Below are 25,092 nucleotides of genomic sequence, written 5' to 3' on the forward strand. Positions count from 1 at the left end.
CGGGCGCTTATATAGTGCACTTATATAATTTAAAATGCATAAAGGTTCCATAAACTGTTTCAACAACAACGGCCGACAATTTAAAACCGCAAATAGAAAGCTCATAATTTACAGTTGCAAGTTAATGTAATTGTTAAGTTATTCAAAGACGTTGTTAATTATAAAAAATTTGAATATGAAATATGGGATATTATATTCTAATGGTATCCATCTTACCCCACACTACTAAATGTCTAATTGAGTCGGTAACTCGGCCCAATGGGTTAAGAAAATCCGATATCCATGTTGTGCGGGGCCTTATTTAAAACCTTAAATGGCGACACGCAACACTGCAAGTTGAGGAAATATCTATTACCAAACGTAGACGAGGTTGTTCACTAAGCAGACAAGTTTTTGACTTTTGTTGTTGGTGGATGTAAACAGCGACAGATTTGAAAGCGTGAAAACTATTTACCGGTATTTGGCGTATTATAGTGGGTGGGAGGACATAGGACACTTTTTTATTATATTTACTCGTTCAATTTGGTAATAAACAAAGAACATTCAATGAATTACAAAATTACACTCACGACTTCCATAGACCTTTGTTAATTGTTTAAAACATGATCAGGATATTTGGATATTACACAATAAAGGTGTCCCGTCTTCCCCAAGCTTATACTATGTATTCAATTCACTGAGGTCTAATTAAACAAGTACCACAATTTGCAATCGAAATTTAAATCACTTATGCATGGACTTTAGTAGACTTGACTATACAGTTCATATAAGTTAGGCATTTGGACTTCAACAAATAATGTTCACGTTGCTATTTGTTTTGTTAATATTTAAAATCAAAACCCAACGGAGCCCGGAATATATAGTAGGGTGAAGGGAGATGGGACACCTTTAGCACATATTATCCAAATATATTGATCGTGCGCTGTTAACTTCTCACTAGCAACCGATAGAATTAACTGAAAGTTTGCACGTAATCAGTGACGTCACAATGCGCGAGAACACGTGAATCTGCTTGTGGTGTTATGGGTTGAATATATTTCAGACAAATAGTGTAAGATACCAGAGCTGTAATGTTTACGTTTCATCTTTGCATCAACATACCTGCCCGTTTATGAGAAACAAGCGCTCTCGTTTTAGTTAGTTTTATTACTTGCCGTATAATAGTAAGGTTAATAATTCAGCATAATGCGTGCCTGGTATATAAAATAATGAATTAAAAGAGCGCACCAACGAACTTGTATATACGGAAAGAGATGCTCCAATGTGATTTAAGGTACCACCAAAATTTCAAAAGACGAAACAGCGTATAGTAGTGTGGGGGAAGACAAGACACCTTTAGCACATAATATCCAAATAAATAAAATTTATTTGGAGGGTAGAGGAAAGGGTCGGTTTAACGCGATTTCTTCAAATGCAGTTTTGTTTTTTGAAACTTGACGGTAGTCTGGTAACGTTACTTCGTATTTGAAAATCTTTATTCGTATACAATTTTGGATTTTCCGTCGGTATCGCCTTTCATATTTGCAGCCAAGCATAAAGTGTTCATTAAATGAAAACGGTTGCAAACGATGATCTTTATACTTTCTAAGAAAAAGTAACGAAAACGCCGTTTATACATTTACGTTCCCGGCGTTTACAAAACTGAGCTCCCGAATGCGAAGTTTTACCGAATTGACCGATATTTTCTTGTTTATTTTAAAATCCTCGTGCAAATTGGTTAGTCCATTGTGGCAAGCCTGGACACAATATGCATTTCAGCAATGAAAGCACACACGTTACAACTTACTTAATACTTAGCAAATACGTTTCAAAGAAAAGACGCCAAAGTTTGCTCAATATTATATTTACGCCGACAGCTAAGCAGTAACGAACAAAAGGCAAACCGCTCAAAACTGTTAGCGATTTTTTCATATATATAGAAGGTGGCACCACGTATTTAAAACGTAAATAAAAATATATATAGTCGACCATAATCGGGTAACAGTGTTTTTGACAACAGACGCAAACAGTAACTATTATATAAACAGTAATATGAACTTGGGAACTGATGATCTTAAAAAACTTTTGTGTGTTTCTGCCGATGGTAGTAAAGATGCATTGGAAAACGAAGAAGACGACAGAGTGTCTTATTCTAAGGTAAAAACTTTAAACTTTGTAAAAACATCTTGTATAATTTTATAATTAAGATTCAGAAGCTTGATTTCATTATATTAATATACAATATTATGACTGTCAGATGCTACACCATTTTAATAATTATTTTATTAATTTTATATTTCTTTTACATTACAGGACACGCTGATTATTTTATCCAATAATGCGACTTGCACCAAATGCCCGGATTTCTTATCTTCGAATCACTTTAGGTAAGTACCGCTGTAATATTGAATGTATGAATGAATGTAACTGTAACTTACTTTAACCTGGCATGGCCAGAAAACGACAGTCGTTATCACACGGGTTTAAAACCTCGTGCCAGCTTACGAGTTACCATGTATGTTACTTTGTGGGTGATTATTTTTTTGGGGATATTTTTCATTTTTTTATGTATGGCTGATAATTTGGACAACCCATTAGTGACCACTGAGTTGGAGCAATTGCCGTTAAGTGTCTTGCCAAAGGACACAAACGCCCACGATGGTAGCAGCGTCGAGCCCTGAACCCTTTACCCCCGGGTTAAAGGCAGGCGCGCTAACCACTATGCCACATCGCTGGACTGAGAGTAGTAGAGTACTACCATTGACAGTGCCGTAACCCAAAAAAAACTGTGTTTAATGTCCCCTCCCAATTTTTCGCCTAGAACTGTTGAGCATTAATGCATTTGCATTTTTCGGACCTGTCTAGTTTTTGTACTCAGTCGCCACAGTAAAATTCATGTTATACGCTTTCTAATTTACCAATTATATATAATCAAAGTAATGTTCAATCAAATGAATGTAAATATGTTTTTAACCGTAAGCGTGTTTAACAACTGTTGTTTTGTCGCTATATCCTGTCTCTTTTAACATTTTTGGAGGCTGTTTTTTTAATAAAAATATTCACAAATTTGCCAGTTAAAAGAAAATTCATATACAGACTGGTAATATTCATTATTAGACTACTCAATCTGGTATGGCAGATGCATTAGGAATTAAATGATGTTTTTATTTACACATTAAAATGAGTCACTGCATAAGTATCTGTATCACCACATACCCAGTTAAAACAATACTACTGTACCAACACGTTCTATTCTGCGTGGGTGAGGTCCTAGAACATGACACATCATTACCAGTACTGAAACGTAACCTTTTTTAGTGGTCTACAACAAAATAGTAAAAAAAAAATTTGGGGGGGGTAATTACTGTTTCTGTACGGACAACCCATTAGTGACCACTTCAATGGTAGCAGCAACGAGCCTTGAACCTGTAAACTATTTGTTAAAGGCTGTCAAACTAACCACTGTTCCAAAATATATTCTTTAAAAAGCGAACAATTTTCAGAGGTGGAAATATTCAATTATTCTTAAAATACAAAGGCATTATTATATGTATATATAAATTGTTTTCACCCTTTGGCCTTTTCCCAATAATAGTTTTGGATATATATATTTTTAAAACTCTGAACTCCTGTGACAGTGACAGTAATTGCTTCTTTACTCTATTTTACATGACACTGATACAAGTTACAACACATGAGCATCTAAATTGTTGCTGCTTTTAAAACCTGGTGCAGATCTGTCAACAAATTTAAAAACTATTTACTTTGCAGCGATAATGGGCGATGGGATCCGGAATTGTGGATTCAATCTTTTTCACCGTCCCATTCTAATCCAGAATCCAGACCACAAGGTAGTTAGATGTGATTGATTGCTAATTTAGTGTATTTATCCCCTTTTTCTTCAGTTGTTGGAATAATAGGTTTCCGAAAATAACACTTTTTAAATCTTTATATCTTAGCCTTTTTAGTAATTTTTTGTAAAAAAGAACAATTAACAGGCGTTTAACTCGCATTAAAAAAATATCAATTTAAATAGCAGTAGTGGTCTGCTGGTCTAAATTAATAAATGCTAAGTATAATTTAAATCTTTGGTTCACTGGTAAAAAAAAACATTTAAAGTGCTTACATAGTGTTATTTGAAATTATGTCATAATTTGTGTTGTTAGAAAAAACCTGTTAAAAAAATTTAACCATATTTGTCTAAAAATCGTTCGAAGTTAAAACAGTTGGCGGCAGATATCTATTATTTGATGTAAAATTTTATCTCAGATATGAAGAGGTTCGATGGCAATGGGACGAGGGAAGACAGTAATGTGGTCCTCGGACCTCAGAGAAGGAGCTTCCAGGGAGGTTGCCATGTATCTTGGAAGCAGGGATCGGGATTCAGTAGATCAACATCCACAAAGATCCCGGGTAAGATGAAGTAAAGGATGAGAGACTAAACAAAATTTTACAAAAAAACTGAAAAACATTAATCATTATACAGTCTCAAAATGTACAGTCTGGAGCATTTTAATTAAATGATAAAATAAATCTGCCGATTTAATTTTTTACCAAGTTTCTGATTTAATTTTTGCCTTAAATTTAACATGTACTTTCATATAGGGGTATCTTATTAAAAAAAACATTAAGGAATTTAAATTGTTTTAACCAAAATAACAATAGTGTACTGGTATTGTTATGTAATAATCAGCATTTGTGACACAGATCGAAAAGTTCTGCGTCAGCAAAGTCAAGAGCGCGAGAATCCACATCCACAACTGAAAAGATTTCATTCTTTGGAACATTCAGAAAGAGATAGGTAATATATTTAATCTGTGTCTTGTGCTGGGGCTCTGTTGTTAAGCCTTTGCATTTCAACCAAAAGATACCGTGTTCAAATGTTCTGCTATCATTGTGGCAAAATGTGTCAAGTAATAACACTGCCACACTGTTTTTTTATTTAACACATCTCGTTAAATGGACAAGGAAGATGAGACATCCTTTCATTAGGTTGGCACATGCCCAGCATATGCCAACGCAAGACGAGAGCATCTAAACTTGACCGAGCTGTCAAGGGAAGATTTCCCATCCATTACCATTAAAGCCCTAGTCGCCTACCTTCGGGGAAGCGCCAGGCTCCTTAAACTGGGAAGGTCCATGCATTAGCACCCTGGTGTTGGGGTAATGGGTCAATTGTTGCCTAAATCCTAGAGCCCATGGCGTGCCACGCTGCGGGACCTCACCCACATAGAACAGAAAATAGAAACAGAACACCTCTTGTTTTTTATGTAAAATATAAATGAAAAAATAATGTCTCTAATCTTGTGTTTAAGAGTCATGAATTAATCAGTTCCGAACAAATCTATTTTTGAAGTATTGTTGGTTGGTGTACCAAATTTTTTACTTTTTTCCCAATATAATAAAACCAGTTCTTTCAATTGTTTTTAAAGAATAACTTTGCATGTGTATAAACAGCCTGAGCCCCCATTTCTGCTTCCCAGAATGTTCGTAGTGATGATTCTGATAAAACATTTTTCCAGGGGTACCAGGGATCAGGAAAATCGCGGCGGGGGTCGTAACAATCGTGACAACGAGAGTTGGTCGTTTGATAAAAGTGATCACTTCAGAAAACCGCGGCAACCTGATTATAAAAAGTACCAAGTGCCTGTTGCTAGGGTGAGAGTAATCTTTATATATTACATATACATATATTATATATATATATATATATATATATATATATATATATGTATAATGTATTTATTTGTGTATGTTTCTTGAAAACTTTGCTTTAACCTTCACTGTTAAAAAAATCTCTTGTACCCCTAGATTTTTTAGCCAAAAAAAGTAGTACATTAAACTAAATGTATTTGTTGCTTGTGTTATAAATATGTTATATGTATATATATAATATATATAGATGAAAATGAAAGCATTGGAAATTTCCTAGTCCATAAAAAATATTTAGGCGTTGTAAAATATTTCGTAATTAATTACACGGTGTACACACCTCAAATTAACCTTTAAAATTGTAAAGAATCCAATTCCACCACTGACTTTTTCAGAATTTTTCAAAGAAATCCGACTTTATGTACACGGATATAGAGGAAGAACCTGAATGGATAAGTTATGGACCTAAGTCCCAGTTTGACACCATAGAGTTGGCAGGTATATATATAAAATTTAAAAAAAACAATTGTTTTTATAACTTTTTAGTTTGAAAAATGTTTGTGTGCATATATTTGTTTCTGTTATTGTTTTTAATTTCAGAATTTTGTGTTTGTGTTATTTTTTTTTTTAAAAACGATTGTTGTTTTTCTTGGTATTTTTATTAAAATAAATAAATTATTTTTAAGGATTTGAGGAACCAGATGACTTCAGTTGGATGGGAGGAAAGATACCCATGGATGACGTGCCGGAGAGAAAGAAAAAAGAAACAAAAAATGAAAAACATGATTCTCCCATTGAAGGTGGGGGTTATAGGCGCCAAACTTTTTAGAATACAGGGGGGGAGGCAGGGATAGTTAGACACGCATTCTTATAAAAAAAATCTGATGCCATTGTTAACAGATTTACACAGTGCAGAAAAATTCGGCTTGTCTGAAACTTACATAACCCAAACCAGCTTCTATGACAAAAAACATCTAAAAACAGGAAAATATATTGTATATAGTACTGCGGGATGAGATGGGCACCTTTAGCACATAATACAAGTATCCTGATTGTGTTTTTAACAATTAACAGCTGTCTATAGTAGTTGTAGGAATACAGTTTTAAAATTTTGTAAATGTTCTTTGTTTACCACTAAATGGGACGAGAAATTAAAATGAGAAGGTGTCCCACGTTCCCCACCCTACTATACATTACCCACATGTTGATTTTGCTCTTGTGTATTAGAACCACTGGAGCATAACGGGAATGCCACAGGTGAAACTGGAAGCGAAAATGAAAACGGTGAGTGTGTGTCTGCTATGTTACGCCATACCAGTCACTGTTGCCCATTAATAATTTATTTTTTACAGTGACGACTTCGGAAATAAAATCTGTGACGGTGAATGCACTTGAAGAGAGCAAAGCTGAGGTTTGTGAAATCAAATACTCAGTTTAAAGGGCTGTGTAGAGTTTTGAATAGTGTGTACAACAGTTGTTGAATTACCTAGTTTAAAGTACTGTATGGAGTTTTTAAATCATGATCAGTGGCACAGCCAGTAAAAAATAGGGTGGGGAGGGGGGTTATTCAAAAAATTTTCAAAAGGCAATTTTTTAAAACTTTTTTTAAAAATTTTATTTTTAGTTTTCTTTTTTGGTTTATAAGGGGGGGGGGGGGGGGCTAACACCCCCTGGCTGCGCCACTTATCATGATTACAACAATTGTTTGAAAATATGAAGTACCTATCTGGTATAAAAAGTTGGTGATAATTCTTAGCACAGTTGGTTAGCACGCCTGCCTAACCTGCTACCATTGTGGGTGTATGTATTCTTTTGCAAAACACTTAACGGCAATTGCTCCAACCCAGTGGTCATTAATAAAAAAATCCTCCCAAAAAGATTATCACATACAAATAACACACTTGGTAACTCGTAAGCTGGCAGGAGGTGTATGAAACAGAACTCTTGCATTTAACAACTCTCGTTTCCTGGCCACGCAAGGATAAAGTAAAAGTTACATTCATTCACTTCACAGATTGAGAAATCCAAGCAGGAGACCGAAGCGAGTGAAAATGCGGACAAAAGTTCAAAAAGTCGATTCAGCAGATGGTTTAGCACAACTCCTGACGAAGAGAAGTCCAAACGTAATTATTGCTAAACTACTTGTTGGTTATTGGGTTATAAACCAGTCTAGGCCTAAATATGTCCATTATAGCAGTAGGTTTTAAATATTCTATACCTGTTTGTGCACACCAAATTTTAAAATGGGCCAATTTTACACTGCATATAAATAGATTGTGCAACACTATGCACAAATATTGGTTTTCATTAATGTCGAATTTTATTTTCTAGTGGAAACACTAGACATTCCTCAAGCAAACTCCGAATCTCAAAATCAAAAAGAACCAGGTTTGTAATATCAAGTAATGAATACAGAACGTGTAGTGCAGTGGTTCCCAAAGTATGGGTCGCATAGGGTTAGAAAATGGGTTGCGCCAAAGTGATTCAAATCTATCAAGTAAAGATAAACCATTATTTCATAAACAGTGTACTACAACTAGTAAACTTGTTTGTCTTGTTTACTTCATACATATCCAAAAAATAGTATAGAATGCATACATTGGAATTTTTTTTATATTTGAGGCTTGGGTACATTGGTCGTGAGATAAAACTCTTGTTTTGATCATGCTAAAAAAACTTAGGGAACCACTGGTCTTAGTGGTCTAGTGTTTTGTAATGTATTAGCAACCATATAACATAGTGTTTTCAGTGGGCCCTGCAAATCACAAAGAGAAACTTTAACTGTTTTTTCTTATAACAGGAAAAGTCCATTCTGCCCCTAACTTGAAAGCATTAGCTGAAGCATCAACTACCAGTGTTCCAAACCTGACCAGACCAGTTATATCCACTTCCCAACCAGTTCAAACCAGTTCAGGGCCTGCTTCTGGATCAAGATCATCAGATATACATAGCACTGATGCTTTTAATCGACTCATTGCTTCATTGAGGCAGTCGGACAAAGAAAAGGAACAAATCCAGCAAAGGGTAAGAATATACCATATATGTGTCCAATTACGCTTGATTAAAAGTCAGCAATTTAAGTTGCAAACTAAAATAAAAGTTGACAACTGCTAAATTCTAAGTAACAGAACCAGAACGTTAACTTCTGTAGTCTCTGACTCAGTGATTCCCAAACTGGGGTCTGTACAACAGTATCAGAAAGTCCGCAATGTAGAGTAATGAACGTACAGTAATGATACAGTAATGCAAAGGGGTCACCAGACAAAATTTTTAGAAAAGTGTCTGACTCTTACCCAGTTCCCATGTTGTTATATTACATGCTTTGTTTTGTAAATTTTTATTTACATGTTTAGACTGTTGGTATGTTACTGTGTTCTAGGACAAGACAGTTGGGTTTTTACTCCAACTGAGGGGCCACTAATATGTTTTCCAAATTGTCCACCATATAGAAAAGGGAAAATAGGAAACCAGTCAGTGTAATAACTTCTAAAGTTGCCCCGCCACACAAAAATAAATAGATTACATCTATTCATTTGTTGAAATAATAAAAAAAATGTTTAAAAAACTTTTGTTTGAATATAATAAATAAACAATTCAATCACAAAACAAACAATTATATATGATACCATAACTGTATTTCAATTAAATCATATTCTTTTTAAATTGGAAAAAAGGTTGTGTAAAGGACTGTACAAGGTTGTACAGTAACTATATTTCAATTAAATTTTATTGTTTAAACTGTCTTGAAAAGGTTGTTGTTTAAATATTTTTCTAAACAAATAAGGCAATAGTTACTGTACATGAGTACATCAATGAACCATGTACAGTGTTTTACACTTTTTTCTTTCTATTTTGGCACAAAAATTAGCAAAGTTTGGTGGGAAAATTTCTAAAACTTTTTACACAACTTTTTGTAAGCATAAAGTAAATCGTGCCTAAATAGGATTTCAAAATATTAGTTAGCAAAAATGAATCACCAACTTTATGAGACTTACAATGTTACAAAATGGCCTGGCAGCAACTGCTTAAATGTGTATAATTAGAAATTACATTTATGTTTTACCAAACAAATCAATTTTGATCGTAACATGATATATATATCCCGTTTTTTTCACAGAACCAACAAATACAAGCGCTCCAATCTATTATGAAAACAACTCAATTAAGGACTAAAGACAATTGTGAGTTAAACTTATATATTTATCCGTTTTTTTTTTTTTTTCATTAAAAAAAAACTATGAGTATAAGCTGGAATTGAAGAATTAAATTTGTATTGAAAAATATATTTTTGCTTTTTATAAATTATTGCTTAAACTGATATAGAAAAAAAAAATTATTAATTTAATAAGTTGTTGTCTATGCTCCACTCAAGTTATATTGTTTGTAAAATTTAGTTTCTTAAACATGCAAAAAAATCATAGAGTTATGTTGTATTTGATCAAAAACTGTTAATTTTTAAAGAAAATAATTCTTTTAAAGGTTACAATGTGTCTTCTATTGAGGAACCTGATTCATTCGCGCAAGATACATCACAAACTAGTTTGTTGAAGAAACAACTGGAAAAACAGAAAGACGCATACCATCAAAAACTAAGGTAACCATACATCTGTTACTTGTGCTAACAATTCTTATTCCATTCTATATGGCTGAGGTACTGCAGTCTATTCCTGTAGGGTCACACCAAGGGACCTAGTTTGAAGGCTAGAGTTGGTCCATTATCCTAAAACTGGTGGGGTAGTGGGCAACTTCAGTTTAAATCCTAGGTCACCTAGTGTGCTTTGCCCAAAGACCTCACTCATATAGAATATAACTGTTAATATGCCTAATATTTGAGGTGTAGACCAGTGGCCAGAATTGGTCCATTACCTTAAAACCTGTGGGGTAGTGGGCAACTTCAGCTTAAATCCTAGGTCATCTAGCAGGCCTTGCCCAAAGACCTCACTCATATAAAATATAATTGTTAATAACTTAATATGCCTAATATTGTTAATGTTAATGTTAATGAAGTAGTTTTGGTCAAACTTTGGGTACCAAGAATAAGTTTGACAGGTTGTCTGTCACTTTGTGCGAAAATTACAAATTTCTAAATGGCTAGAACTGTAACATATACATATTGCCGTTGTACTTTATTAGTGATAAAAATTGATAAAATACACAAAATTTGGTTAAAAATCCCAAAATTTGATTCAAATTAACGCATTCTGGTTTAAATTCACAGACAAATGGAACAATCACAGAACAGAAGCCCAATCATGTTTCCTGGACAAGAAAGTCAGGTAAAACATTTCTTAATATTTGAGCCACTACTTTTGTGTATGTAACATAATTCTTAATTCTGTATGTAACAACTGTTTTTAAAAATGTGAAAAGTGAAAAATGTATCTGCCCTTTCACTTTTGATCACATTTAACATGTTTGTATTCTACAGGACACCAAGCAAGCAATGGGAGAGAATTTCTACAAAACTCATAACGGTTTGTATTATTGAGGAACAATTTTAGATTTTAGAATTTATTTTAGACACAATTTTAGAATAAAATACAAATAAAAATGCCCTACAGCTTTGGGTTAATGTGCAAAAGTATTTTATCCCATTTTTTTTCTTACTAGGCCATAGGACATGCCCTCATAAAAAGTTTGCGTGCTACCACCTAATCACCCGTGTTATAACGTCCTGGAATTTTAGGAAAAATAATTTCACTTTGTTTAAATTTTAATATCTAATAACTATTATTTTTGCAGACGTTAACCACGAACGTGCTGCTGCTACTGCTTCCCTTAAAGCTAAGTTAGCTGGAAAGTCAACAAAAGAAGAAAATCTTTTGCAATCTGGGCTTGGGGATCGAATAACCTCCCAAAATATTGACTTAACGCCACCAATGCAGGAAATGGCTTCTGCAAGTTCGTTCGGCGATAAAAAACTCTCCATCGAAGAAAATTTGATGAAGCTAAAGCGACTGCAGTCCGCCCCTGCTGGATTACAGAACGAAAAGTTACAAAAACAATTTCCTCTGCCCAGTGGCCCGAATAATTCAGTGAAAAACACTTTGCACCAGCATGAAAGTGCGTTGTTAATAGCCCAGATGTTAGCTAAGGCTGGGGTAACGGAAGAGCAGTTGAAACAACTCACGATCGAACAGCAGGAGCTCGTTATTGCAATGGTGCAGAACCATTACTCGCAAAAAGAAATCGGTAAAATGATGAACCTGGATAAACGCAGTAACCCGAAGTTGCTCGAAGCGCAAAAAAGCAGCGGTAACAATCGAATGCCGTCAAACACCATTAACAACCTTGCGATGAACAATGCAGGACTACGGGACTCCAGATCCAGCACCACGGCACCAAATCTCCTTGCTTATATAAACGATAAGCGAACTGCATCCCAAGACACTCGTTCTGTCCCTTCTACTAACTACAATCATGTCCAAACCCTTTCCCAGCAGCGTCTTCTACAGCAAGGTATCCAACAGTATCCGATTGTCCTCCCCCATTTAATGGCGCCCCCTATCCTGCCCCAAACCATGGCTGCCCAACACCTAATGCATTCCAGTCCCACCCCTATCCACGCCCACCCTGCTATGGTAATGCATATGCAGCAGTTGTATGCATCACAGCTGGCCCAACAACACCAGCAACAGCAACAAGCAGCTGTATTGGCCGCATTACAGCAGCAACAACTAGCAACACACGCACAGCCTGATATGTCCAAGTTACAACAGAGTATTCAGAACTTAAGAATGGGTAAGTGAATTTTATATGCTATTGCTACACAGCGTAACATTTTAGGGGAAATAAATCTTGTGGGACTACAATCTATGTAAAAAAAAAATCAGTTCAGTAAAAAAAGTTAAAATAAAATTACCAAAATTGTCCCACCAATGAAATAAGTGTCCTAAACCCAAAATGCATATAAAAATCAAATGGCATGTTGAAAATCTTACAGACGGCAATGACATTCCTTTAACATTTCTACTCTGGTGATGATGTCTTGAATCTAATAATGTAATCTGGGACTTAGGCCACAGTTTGGCCCCATAATTTATTTTTGAATAAATGTAACTTACTTATCCTTGCATGGCGGGGCAACGGCAGTCGTTATAATGGGATTTTCTGTTTCATTTTACTGGTTAAGAGTTACCGTGTAATGTATGTGACTTTTTGTGGGTGATTATTTTTATTAATTTATGGCTGACAGTTCAGACAACCCATAAGGGCCACTGGGTTGAAGAAATTTTCTTGCCCAAAGTCTCCAAAGACACATACACCCACAATGGTAGCTTTACCTATTATTTCCACAGGGGCCTCCAGACCTATTTCATCCACCATTGACCCGAACGATCGCAGCCATTTCACCAACCCATTAAGCCAATGGTTCAGCAGAGACGTGTTGCAACAATCCCATTTTCCCCCCGTAACCCAACTCACAGGCCAGCATAATCTTAATAATTACCCTGGTTCTGGTAACGCTAATGGAAAGCACTAACACTGCTCATTTTGTTTCATTTTTTTGCCATTTTTTCGTTTCAGCTCTCTCTTGGTGTACATATTTCTATTTTTTCTTTCACGCTCTTCTTTTTTTGCAAACTGTTCTAAGCGTTTAATGGTATTACTGGCTTAAAAAAACTGAAGTTCATAGCTTGACTAAATCCGTATAGTGTCTCTGGTGCTGTCGAAATCACAGCGGAGATTTTTCAGCGTATTGCATTGTACTGTATGGGTGTTGTACACTAAATATGTGTATAGTGAAGTGTGCATGTGCGTCAAAATAAAATTCATGCTACCGTCTGTACCACAGCTTACTAAATACATCTTTGACCCAACAGACTTTACAGAAACTTCGCGGACACACCGTGGCCGATTTATTCGTGGTCGACATTTTTTATTTCTCTTCGCACACATAACGGACACGTAAATACGTCGTTGTAACGGACACAACACTTTTCCTAGCCGCGGCCTTACGGTATGAAACGGTAGAGTCCCAACGTTATTATACCTCTAGGTCATTTGAATGGTAATTTTCCATTTCTGCTTGTCCGCGTATGGATGTACTACCACGGCCACAGGTTTTTAATATTCGTGACCGACATTTTTTTCGCAATAGTCATTCTCTATTGCTAATCCTAGATTCACCATATGTATGCATTTTCTTCCTGATGTGGCACGTTACAAAGTTTAAAGCTGTGTCACTGACCATTTTTTTAATTTAAAACAATTATGTAATATTTATTCCCAAAAAAATCGACCAGTACCATTGTTTATTAAATGTAGCCTACCATGATTCATTTTCTCCCACCAATTTTATAATTACTACGCTTAAGTTAGACCATATTGCACTTTATACCAACAGCACCAATGAGGTATCACTGTTGTAAAGTGATTTACCCCCTCTTTTAAACACCAAAACGCATGTAATCAGCACAAATGAACTCCAGGTCCTCTATTTTTAGCCTGCAACAAACTCTGCCTAAAAGACGCGAAAGTAGCACTGCCAGTCACTGCTCCTGGGTTTGCAGGGTTACTTCTGGTAGTTTTGACAGTAAATTTGTCTCCGTTAGCGCTTGTTGCGCCGCCGACTTCAATTTCAACGATATGCCAATCCCCCATTTTTGGGTCTGCTACCAGACAGCCGACTACATTGTCGAAACCGAGATTGGACGCGGCGATGGCAGCGGCTGCCATTGTATTAACGTTGTTAGGAGCAAGCGGACAGAGTTCTCTAACAGAACCTTCGAACAGCACAACAATTCTGTCTTCATGTATAGATTGTTTGTTCAGAAGTTCCATTTTTTTGGAGCTCAGCTTAAAACACGACGGATGCTTTTTCATGGTGACTTTTAAGGAACTCAAACTTCCACTTTGCGCCATTTTTTGTATATCCTGGGCGCCCCAAAACGCACCGCTTGGCACATACAAAGCACGGCCGTTTTGTAGAGCAGTACTTCTTAAACTATCTTCTGTCGTCTGATCAGCCAGCGCCGTCGGAGAACCGATAAAAAAATCTGACACAGACAAAATCATTTTCCCGTAATCCTTAGCAATACTTGGATGCGCAACTTCGACAATTAGGTCCGCGGATCTTTTTAAGAGGTCCTCCAGTTTATCCAGGATTAGCTTTTCCGGGATGCCCTCCATTTCAACCTTAGAACGATTCCAAACGAATTCTAGCTCCATGTCTTTGGAATTCTGAATAAAATCGGCAAGAAACCGGCCAAGATTACCGAACCCTATAATTCCTACTTTCATTTTTCCCCTAAAAATCAAAATATCGAATGAGCGACGGTATGTACATTGATAAAGCCCGGTATGCTTGGGCAATATAAATATATAATGAAACTCTTTCAGCAAATCCGATTTTACAATCCGACGTTGCGATTGTTACGCAAGAAAAATTGTCACGAAAACTAATGTTTATATACGATGTCTAAATTATCAAATTGTGGTATAGTAGGGTAGGGGAAAATGGGACACTTTTAACACATGATATCCAAATATCCTGATCGCGTTTTAAATAATTAACAACGGTATATGGGATTCGTGAGGAAAGGGTTTCATAATCCTTTGAATGTTCTTTGTTTACTACCACAGGACGGAAAAATAGAATGAAAAGTTGGTCCATTTTCCCCAACCTACAAAATGATGTCATAATTTTTTTACGCTTGGAAAAAATGAATTTGCGGAAAGAGCTTCATTAGATACATATACTCATTAAACTTCGCGGCTTTGGATATTAAATCAAATAGCAACTGTTAGTTTATTTGGAGCACCGGTATTCGGGAACCGGACACTATATACACAATTTGTTAATACAAATAAATCAATAGGAAAAAATGAGGAAAACAAAGCAATTTAAAGTGAATGTGAACAGGGCAGGCCAGCCTAACCCATTAAGCTGGCATTTAATTTTTAAAAACTAGCAATTTGTGCACGTAATTATGTATCGGCGTAAAGATTTTTGCGAGCGGAACGCTTAAGCTTCGAACAAACAAAGAAATATTTTATTTGGGTATTTATACCAAAACGGGGGGGGGGGCAGTTTTTGTGGGTTATGTATAATTTCAGGACCGATGCCTGCAGTCGAACCGCTGAAGCTATTGTTGTGTGTGAATGAGCAGACAAAAGTACTATATTGTATATAGTAGCGTTGGGGAATATGGGACACCTTTTTATTTCATTTGCTCGTTTTTTTTAAAGTAAACAAAAAAATTAAAAAAAAAAAATAATTAGAAAACTTTATCGTCACGAGTGATATAAATCGTTGTTAATTATTTTAAACACGATCGGGATATTTGGATATTATGTGCTAGAGGTGTCCCATCTTCCCCAACAGTACTACATAGTAGACGATACACAAGACATGTGATATATATGGGGACAAAATCATATTATCATGACATTTCTTTGTTTGTTCTATATAAGCAAGGCGAGCTACGCAGCTGAGAAAAATATCTGGCTTGATTTATATTTCGTAAAGTAATAAAATATGAAAATAAAGCACGAAGGGTCTGTTTGATGTAAACACCATAAGAAGGAAAAATGACGAAAAAACACCTTGTTGGCGTTTTAATGGAGAAAATTAAGTGCACCATTTGGAAAATTGAACCAGCGTAGTTACGTGGGAAAATAGGTATTGGAACTTTCGGAAGCAAAATTTTGGAGCCTTCAGTTGCATTGTGAACTTGGGTGCTTCATTTTAAAGCAAAATATGCGGAAAAATTAAGAATGTTGGAACTTTAATTATAATTGCACGAGTACAAATGGGGCATGCTAGTATACTACAGCAAGGGTCTTGTCACTCTGTGTGCAGTATGTTGTACTGATGAGGTAATGGCGGATCCTGAGAGGTTAGGACTTTGTCGGGAAGTTTTAGAGCGAGTTTAGCGCGTTTATTTGTTGAGGGAATTTTATTGAACCAAGTAATAAGGGGTTAGTGGTGTGGTGTTGGTAGCCAGGGATAGGACTTAAAAAAACCGTGTTGTTTGGTAGGGATAGGACAGTGTTTTGTAATGAGCTAGTTCGAGAGGTTTGCGAGCAACCAGCTGATGATGCGATTGATTCGTTTTCTTTTGGAGAGTTTTTGACTTGGGTATTGTTTGGTAGGACGACTTTGTTTGGCGGGCTTTTTTTACGTAGAGGGTCTTTTCGGAGCTCTTCGATTATAGTAGCTACAGATGAAGGGCATATGTTTGTCGTTGGGACCAGATGCGGAACTGGAGCTAGTACAGGGGTAAGGAAACTCATTGACGGAGCTGCGAAGATTAGAGCGTCGCTTTGCGAGAATAATGAGTCGTAACCAGCACAACCTGCTGTGAGCATTTTCGCGAGCAGCGGGTTAGAGTTCAGCAAGTTTGGGTCAATTCCAAATGGGTAATGGTGTCGGACTACTGTGGGGCTGGGCTGTACTGTCATTAGGGTACCTCCCGGGTGACCCACTTTTACCCCAGGGGGTAAATCGCTGTGGTCAGTTATTTCACGGTTGGGTGGATTGTACCAGAGCTTCGAGCTTGAGTCAAGGGAGTCGTCATGCTTCGTTAATTTTAATGGTTTCGCTTCAGTGGGTTCAGGGATCATGGATTTGAGTGAAGGTTTTTGTTTCTTGCATTCCAAATCATCTGGCATGACATGTTACATAGGGATTGAATAAAAGAAAAACTAAAATAATTTTCTAGATGTTTTTACCCAGTGCTTCTCAAAAGTGGGTTGAAATAAAAAAAAGTGAGTGGGAATAGAAAAAAGGGCAGGAATTTGATTTGGTTGCATTTTTACCAGTTACTTTTTTCCATTAATGTACAGAAACTATCTTATTTCATATTAAAGTTTATAAAAGTTTTTTATATTAAATTTTATAAATGTGTGAAATGCTTTAGAAATTATAGGAATAGGGCCTAGGGGTGCTAAATCTTTATTATAATAAGTTAAGTACTTGGCAGTAATAAAAAAACAAGAAACACTGGTTACATTATTTGCACAGCCAATAAACTGACTAATTTAAAGATACTCATGAATAATTAAATCGATATGTTTTTGAACCATAATATTAGAATAAGAACTGACTACTGTATTAAAAAGTAACAACACATCATATATATATATATATACTATTAAAAATGTAACTATAGTAGGGTGGGGTAAGACAGATAACCCACGGTCAGTGGCGCAGCTGGAGGCGTTAGGTGTCGCAACCCCCCCCCTTTTTAAACCAAAAAAAATTAATTAAAAAAAAAATTAAAAAAAAAATTTTTTGAAACTTTTTTAATTAAACCTCCCCTTTAATTTTTTTCCGGCTGCGCCACTGCCCATTGTCGACATTTAGGAAGAAAGAATACAAAGCAGTCAGTTAAATCTGCAGCAAATAATAACAAACTAGCAATTAGTCTGCTAACTACTAGAGTACGTAAGCTTAAGTACAATTGTACCCAAACTATTATTGTTGCAATCAATTAAATATATATTTAGCAATTTATTTGTTTGAGCATCCTACCGCAAAGTAAGTTTTGGAAATTGTTTTTAACTACTTTCGCTAAGGTTAACCTTTTTTTATTTACTTAATTTTTAAACTTTTTTTTTATTTACTTAATTTTTTTTTTTTTAAATAGTAAAATATCCTGTTCTACTAACTTCTACAATACTTCTGCTAAAATTACGTTTTTTACCAAATTTTTTATATGGAAGATCATATTAGCTATTGAAACTCATAGTTTTATATTCAATTAGTCATAGAGCACCTATGAGAATGCATTTTAACAATGGTTTCTCCAGGTTTTGTTTAAAAATGTAAAAAACTTGATATATTGTAGGGTGGGGGAAGATATGCCACCTTTTCATTCTGATTTCTGGTCCCCTGGTAGTAAACAAAGAACATTCAAAGAATTATAAAACCGTATCCTCACAACTCTAATAGAGCGCTGTTAATTGTTTAAAACTGGATCGGGATATTTGGATATTCTGCGCTCAAGGTGTCCCGTCTTCCCCCACCCTACTGAACAAAAATACCTGAGACACTGGAACTTCTCTTTGTAGAATTTGCTCTGTTAATGCACAGATTGGTTGGTTCGTTATTTAATTTCTCACTAGATTCACTTCTGTACATTCTGGTTGGAAGTGAATGGACCTGGCATGGAAAAAATTAAAAAGGTTTTTTTTTTAGGAAATAAAAAGATATAGTTATGGTATCGAAGTGTGAAGAAAAAAAAATTGTCTTTTTTGTGAAAAAAAAAATGTTAAAATGTTTTAAAATTTAATTTTTAGACTCTTAGAGGTTAATACAAAATTTCAACTTGTACTAATTTTCATACACTATTTGTTTAGAGATCCCATTTTTCATACACTTTCATTTAAAATTCCATTATCCAAATACATGCACTTTTCTTACAAAACAGAAAAATAAATTCACTGAAAGAAGCAGAATACAAAAACTAATTCGCTGGCTCTTTCAAAACAGAGACCAAGTTCACTGGATAATTTAGTTTAAACTTCTTACCTTTTTTAGCTTCCTGTCAATCATAGAAGTATCTTCCAGTTTTTCCAAAATCCCATTTACAAGCTTCGCTGTTAAATTTTAAATAATTTGTTTAATTTCGAATAAATTGTTCATAAAAATCTGTCCATGGTTTACTGAAGAACATTTTTAAAATAGTAAAAAAAAACTAAACTAATTTTTTTTTACTTTATATTTTATATGGATACCAGGTTGAAAGCTCAATGCTGGTAATATTTTGGGTTTTATAAAAAAAATACAACCTACATTGCTTTACTATGCAAATGCTATGAGATTCAACACATATGGTGCTTTTGTATAATCTACGTTATATTCCATTCTATGTGGGTAAGGTCCCACAGCTTGACAAGCCATGGATCCTAGAATTTAGGCCAGGATTGGCCCATTACCCAAACACCTGGAGTGCTACCGCATGGACCCCACCGGTTTCAAAGACCTATGTTATCTATGACGTCCCACCATTTAAGTTTAAATAAAAGGGAAAGGTCCATAGTTTTAATAAAATGCCTATAAAAAATGTTGATATCCTCCAAATAAAATGCCCATACTCACTTTTACAAAGATTTTTTGTTGTTGTTGAGTTAGAGGTTGCACACGATATATCTTCACTGCTGTTGAAAACAAACTAATGTTATACTTTCATTTGTGACGAAGAGTTATTTTTGAATATTTAATTATAATTCACTCAAAGTGGAAACTGGAAACTAGATACAGTAGGAGACACCTTTATCACATGATATACAAAAATTCTGAACGTGTTTTTAACAATTAACAACGGTCTATGGAAGTTATGAGGATACGGTTTTATAATTCTTTGAATGTTTACTACTAAATGGGACGAGAAAATAGATTGAAATGGTGTCCCAAAATGTTAGAAACTTCTACACATTTCTGGAAAATTTTGCAGTCCAATTTTAAACGACTTACCCAAGAACATAGCTTATCCAAATAAACATATCATCATCTGAAGAAAGATGTTTGTCGACCACTATCGTAACGCATGACTGCAACCAGAGATGTTTACCAGATTTCAGCAGCCACCGATAATACGGTGTCACTACTTGGCCTTTTGCAAGAACTGTTTGGAATATAAAAAAATGTTAAAAACTTCTTTTCCAAAAAAAAATATTTTTTTGTGGTGAAGCTTGTACAGAGGATACCGGGTTCAAGACTTAATGGTGCTACTAACTTACTAATTACGATTGTGTGTAAATGTGCAAGTTACTGAACGACAATTGCTCCAGGCAAGTGGTAGCTTACGAGAGACCACAAATCACTCAGTAGCACAGTTGGTTAGCGCGCCTGTCTTTAACCCAGAGGTAATGGGTTCATGGCTCTTCGCTACTACGATTCCGGGTGTATGTGTTCTTGGGCAAGACACTTAACGGCAATTGCTCCAACCCAGTGATTACTAATGAGAGTCTAAATTAAAAATAAAAAAATCCCCCCCAAAAAAACACCTACAAAGTTACATACCTGGTAAGCTGGCACGAGATATATGAAACAGAACACCCGTGTTTAATAACTGTCGTTTTTCAGCTAAGCGAGGATAATGTAAGTTAAATATATAACCTTTTTTAGTGCATGGCTGATCATTTAGACAACACATAACAATCCTGGGTTAGGGTAATTTACATAAAGTGTCTTGTCCAAGGACACATACCCCCACAGGCCACAACGGTAGCACATTCAAGTCTGGAACTTTAAACCCTTGGGACCAAAAGCAGGCATTACCACTGTACCACAGCACCACACAACTCAAAAACACCCGGATAATGCCACAGCCAAGCAGCCAAAACTTTTGCATGGTAAACTAAAACACTTGAAACGTAGGGAGATTGTGCTTTTGATTGTTGTATTTATTTAAAACCTTGTTTAAATAGAATGGAAATTAAAATAGTTGAATATGTAAAATATGAAAGTAAGGTATTGTAACCCACACACAGTACCAATAATAGTACGTAACTACGTAATGTAGGTTCTAGAACACCGTCTGAACCAAATGTGACTGCAGAAAAGAGCCGATGAACAAACAGTGAAAGAAAATGCAAGGTGACAAAAAAGCGTACACGTGGGTTCACACATGCTTTATTTTGTTTCTTTGGACAAATTATACTTTATGCCCAGTCTATTTAACATTACCAGCATGACATATTTAACACTCACTTGCAGCATGACATCTTCTTATCTTTGTAAGATCACTTGAATGAATGAAGTGATATAATGTTCGTCCTTTTACTTGGTCCATTGTGTAATCTGTCAGTTGCTCAATTCTGTGAGACAGAAAAACTAAATTTTTGTGCCAACTAACAGAAAACTTTATTTGGTGAACAACTGACAGGGTAAGTCAGAATTGTTGAGTCAGAATTGTTTAAATTTTTAACAAAATTTGAAAATTGCCCAAATCTCTAATAGCATATAGTTTCTATACAGACAAATAGATTCTGTAAAGTTGATTTGGTTTAGCATTGAGAAAGAGTTTTTGCATTGATACGAGAGTACACATGCATCTAGTTCTGGTTTAAACCAGTTTAGATTAGAATTTCAAAGATATAAATTTGCTGTTGCAGAACTATGATCTTTTTTGTATACTGTGTATATACATGTATGAATGTATGAATGTAACTTACTTAATCCTCGCGTGGCCGTAAAACGACAGTCGTTATCACACGGGTTTAACACCTGTGGCAGCTTACGAGTTACCATGTATGTTACTTTGTGGGTGATTACATGCATGGTGTATAAGCAGTGCCTTAGTATTAGGAATGCAATGTTATGCACACAGACATTATATCGATTGGTTTTCAAGTAAAGTTATTAATATTGATAACACAGGGCTGTCAATATTCACTTAAAGGGGTTAGGTAGATGGAAGTGGTAGTTATAATATGACAGGGTAGGAATATTAAATATTTAAATGTCATTCGATACTCTGTCTGTGTTTGCTTATAAGTAATTTGGCAATAAATATATTGTTTGGAAGATATACATTTTTAAAAAATTGTGCAGATTTTTGGTGTACAATTGATTGAGTTACACCGATGACATTATGTGTAAAAATATACCATGTTTTTGTTGAGTATGGTGTATAAAACTCTACTAGGTATTATCGAATGATAATATACTTCATATGTATGAATGCACCATGTATATCTGATGTATAAGACACTTATTTTATAACCCGACAGTGAGCATGGGGTCAAAGGGTTTAACCACTTAAGTTTCTTATATAACTGGTGTATTAGAAGACACCCATTTAAAAATATTCATTATATGACCAGACAATGAAGAATTCTTCTTATATATCTGGTGTATAAAGAGACACTTACGTCTTATTTTATAACCTTAAAGTGGGTATGATGTGAATGAATATATTAATACACCATGTGTGTCTGATCTATAAGGAGACACAAAAGTTAAAAATAACAGTGAGTATTACCACATATGATGAATAACAGTGATTATATTCAAGCCCAGACAAACAGTAATGAATGTATGTAACTTAATTTGTCCTTGCGAAATCGATAGTTGTTAAAGAAGGGTGTTCTGTTTCTTACACGTAGTGCCAGCTTACGAGTTACCAAGTATGTTACTTTGTTGGTGATATTTGTGAGCTGTCCAAATTTTCAGCCACACATAAAAATTTGAAAAAAAATTCCCCAAAAAATAATCACCCACAAAGTATATACTTGGTAACTCGTAAGCTGGCATGAGGTGTATGAAACAGAACACCATATTAAACGACTGCCATTTTCCGGCCACGTGAGGATAAAGTAAGTTACATTCATTTATTTAAACAATACACTTACCTGTCTTCGCAGTAGTTGACACGCAGTGAAGCGTCGATTCTTACGACGAACATCGGTTGGTCTAATTTTATATCAATAAGCGTGGGAGGAGGAAGCACCTGGGCGATCCCCGTTAGCCCCAGCATTGCATCAAGATTGGTTGGGGTCTCGTCATCGCTTGAAGCGTTTTCGACTTTAAGACGGCGGTGTATTTTGCTGCTGAGACAACCAGTCATATGAACAACCTGAAAAAATTGTTGCCAATTTTTAAAATGCGGCAGGAAATGGAAAGTTACACAAAATTTTTCTTAAAATTAAATTGAACTTTTTTATTGTTTACTAATTAATGCAATAAGTAAATTTCCAGGGTAAGGTATCTATAACGTCAGAGACATCGGCGGGCCTTTTTAACTGCAGGGAAGGCACAGATAGTTACACTTACACACCATTCTTAAAATCAAAATTAACTTTTGTATTATTTACTAAAAGTCAAAGCAATGCCTAAATTTTCAGGGTATGCTTGCCTACTCTGCCACCCCCAGTTCAGCACCTATGGTCAAGGACGATGTGGTCAACAGTAAGTGCACCTGCAGTTTAATAATTTACCCCAATTTTACTAAAAAAAGATAACAAGACCCAGTTTAGCAATTCGGTTTCTAGCGAATAAAATTTTGCCAAAGCATGCATAAAACTATCACGGAGAATAAATAAATTGTTTGAGCTTAAAAGTGTTTTTGGTATCTAGATTTTTTAATATAGCATAAAAACCTTACATAACTTGTATTTATGCTTTTATTTATTTGTATATTTACCTTGTAGCCGATTGATTTCACATTACTTCCTCTTCTTGTAAGCGTGGATTTCATTCGTATGAAAAATGAACAAGATGATGTATCCGCTTCCAACTCTACATGAAGAAACTTGAATTAATCACTTATGGTCAAGTGTTATACACACACAAGACAAAATATGTGGTGCATTTATACACCTCCTGCTCACTGCAAATTTCTAACATATTTGTCTTTTAACACTTTCGGCGCCGCATTAATTTAAACAATCGTTCACTGGGTGCGGCAAGAATTTTGGATTTTATTAAATTTTCAATAAGCCATGGATTACAATTGAAAGTTGCGAATTATACAACAGTAAGCAAGTAAATCCAAGAAACAATAATATTGCATTGTTTTCCCGTTTGTATGGACGTGAAACATTACCAGCAATTAATCCATATCTTTACTATTCATCAGAGCCGGAAAAATAAGTATTGGACAAAACAAAACCTCACAACAACATAATTGTATTGTACAGACACTATATTATTGAAGTTTAAACCATTATCCGTAATTATTTTAGAAGCAGCAGTAACGAAAACATTGTAAAATAGTAATATTGTGTAAAATATACTTGAAATCGTCAGAAACAGCTGATAATAGGGTCATAAGCTGATTGGTCAAAAATTACGTAATCTCAAAGCAGACGTTGGCATTTAGTCTTATTGCAGCCTAAATCGAGTGCACGTATATATACGTGGTTTACTATTAGCTTAAACTCAACGCGGCACATGTAATATTAAAAAAAAAAATCGGTAAAACGTATATATACGTGTGTTGGCACTGAAGACCATTGTTACTAAAACGTATATATACGTACAATGGCGCCCAAAGTGTTGACAGCATTTACAAACCTTTTTTATTCTTTTTAAGTGAGGTCCTAGTCAAGGACCTGAGATTTAGGCCAGATCTGGCCAATTACCCCAACACCCTAAAATTCAGACCCATAAAACCAGATAAATTCTTTACTTTTTCACCTTCATTTTTATCAGAAGAGTGGAAATTGCGTGTTATGTTATGGTGGCTGTTTGATCTGTTCTTTAGGTGGTCTACAAGTTCAGGATGATCTGCAGGGTGGGTGTAGTTGAATATGCTTGTTCCTATCAAGTCAACCTGTGAATTAAAGGGAAATTTGAGAATTTTGGTGGGTAGAAAGCTAAATGGCAACACTGAATTTTTTAACGGAAAATATTGAAAATTTAAAATTCGGCTGAAACAAGAATCAATATTTATTTTACTTGAATTGTAGTTAATAAACACATATGGCATGCTTGGCAACAAATCTAAGAAATAACGAATGTGATAAAAAAGTTAAAAAAGCCAAAAAAGTCATTAGAATATAGTAGGG

General features: G+C 35.3%; 3 protein-coding genes across 3 annotated transcripts in view; 1 reads left to right on the forward strand and 2 right to left on the reverse strand.

Annotated features, from left to right (window-relative positions):
• Positions 1-2,000: 2,000 nt before the first annotated feature.
• LOC100187087 (translational repressor ifet-1) lies at positions 2,001-13,421 on the forward strand. Its single transcript, XM_002122066.5, has 19 exons — positions 2,001-2,136; positions 2,293-2,366; positions 3,751-3,830; positions 4,249-4,392; positions 4,687-4,780; positions 5,502-5,637; positions 6,027-6,129; positions 6,318-6,431; positions 6,859-6,915; positions 6,984-7,042; positions 7,646-7,754; positions 7,963-8,019; positions 8,432-8,655; positions 9,749-9,812; positions 10,111-10,225; positions 10,850-10,907; positions 11,060-11,105; positions 11,374-12,372; positions 12,930-13,421. The coding sequence occupies exons 1-19, from the start codon at positions 2,032-2,034 to the stop codon at positions 13,112-13,114; spliced, it is 2,823 nt and encodes a 940-aa protein (XP_002122102.1). The 5' UTR covers positions 2,001-2,031; the 3' UTR covers positions 13,115-13,421.
• A 72-nt stretch (positions 13,422-13,493) lies between these two features.
• Positions 13,494-14,877, reverse strand: LOC100184692 (putative L-aspartate dehydrogenase). Its single transcript, XM_026838404.1, has one exon. It carries the CDS (start codon positions 14,872-14,874, stop codon positions 14,044-14,046), a length of 831 nt encoding a protein of 276 aa, XP_026694205.1. The 5' UTR covers positions 14,875-14,877; the 3' UTR covers positions 13,494-14,043.
• Positions 14,878-15,282: 405 nt separating this feature from the next.
• The window catches only part of trh (transcription factor protein), a gene marked incomplete at its 3' end in the record, with an annotated part of 13,592 nt that continues 3,782 nt past the window's right edge, over positions 15,283-25,092 (reverse strand). The window contains 9 exon segments of the mRNA NM_001078374.1: positions 15,283-17,240; positions 18,622-18,739; positions 19,109-19,176; positions 19,679-19,734; positions 20,054-20,204; positions 21,293-21,399; positions 22,936-23,159; positions 23,727-23,821; positions 24,722-24,857. Coding sequence (NP_001071842.1) covers positions 16,495-17,240; positions 18,622-18,739; positions 19,109-19,176; positions 19,679-19,734; positions 20,054-20,204; positions 21,293-21,399; positions 22,936-23,159; positions 23,727-23,821; positions 24,722-24,857 — 1,701 coding nt within the window.

The sequence above is a fragment of the Ciona intestinalis genome, unplaced genomic scaffold (genome assembly GCF_000224145.3).
Source record: "Ciona intestinalis unplaced genomic scaffold, KH HT000076.2, whole genome shotgun sequence".
NCBI lineage: Eukaryota > Metazoa > Chordata > Ascidiacea > Phlebobranchia > Cionidae > Ciona > Ciona intestinalis.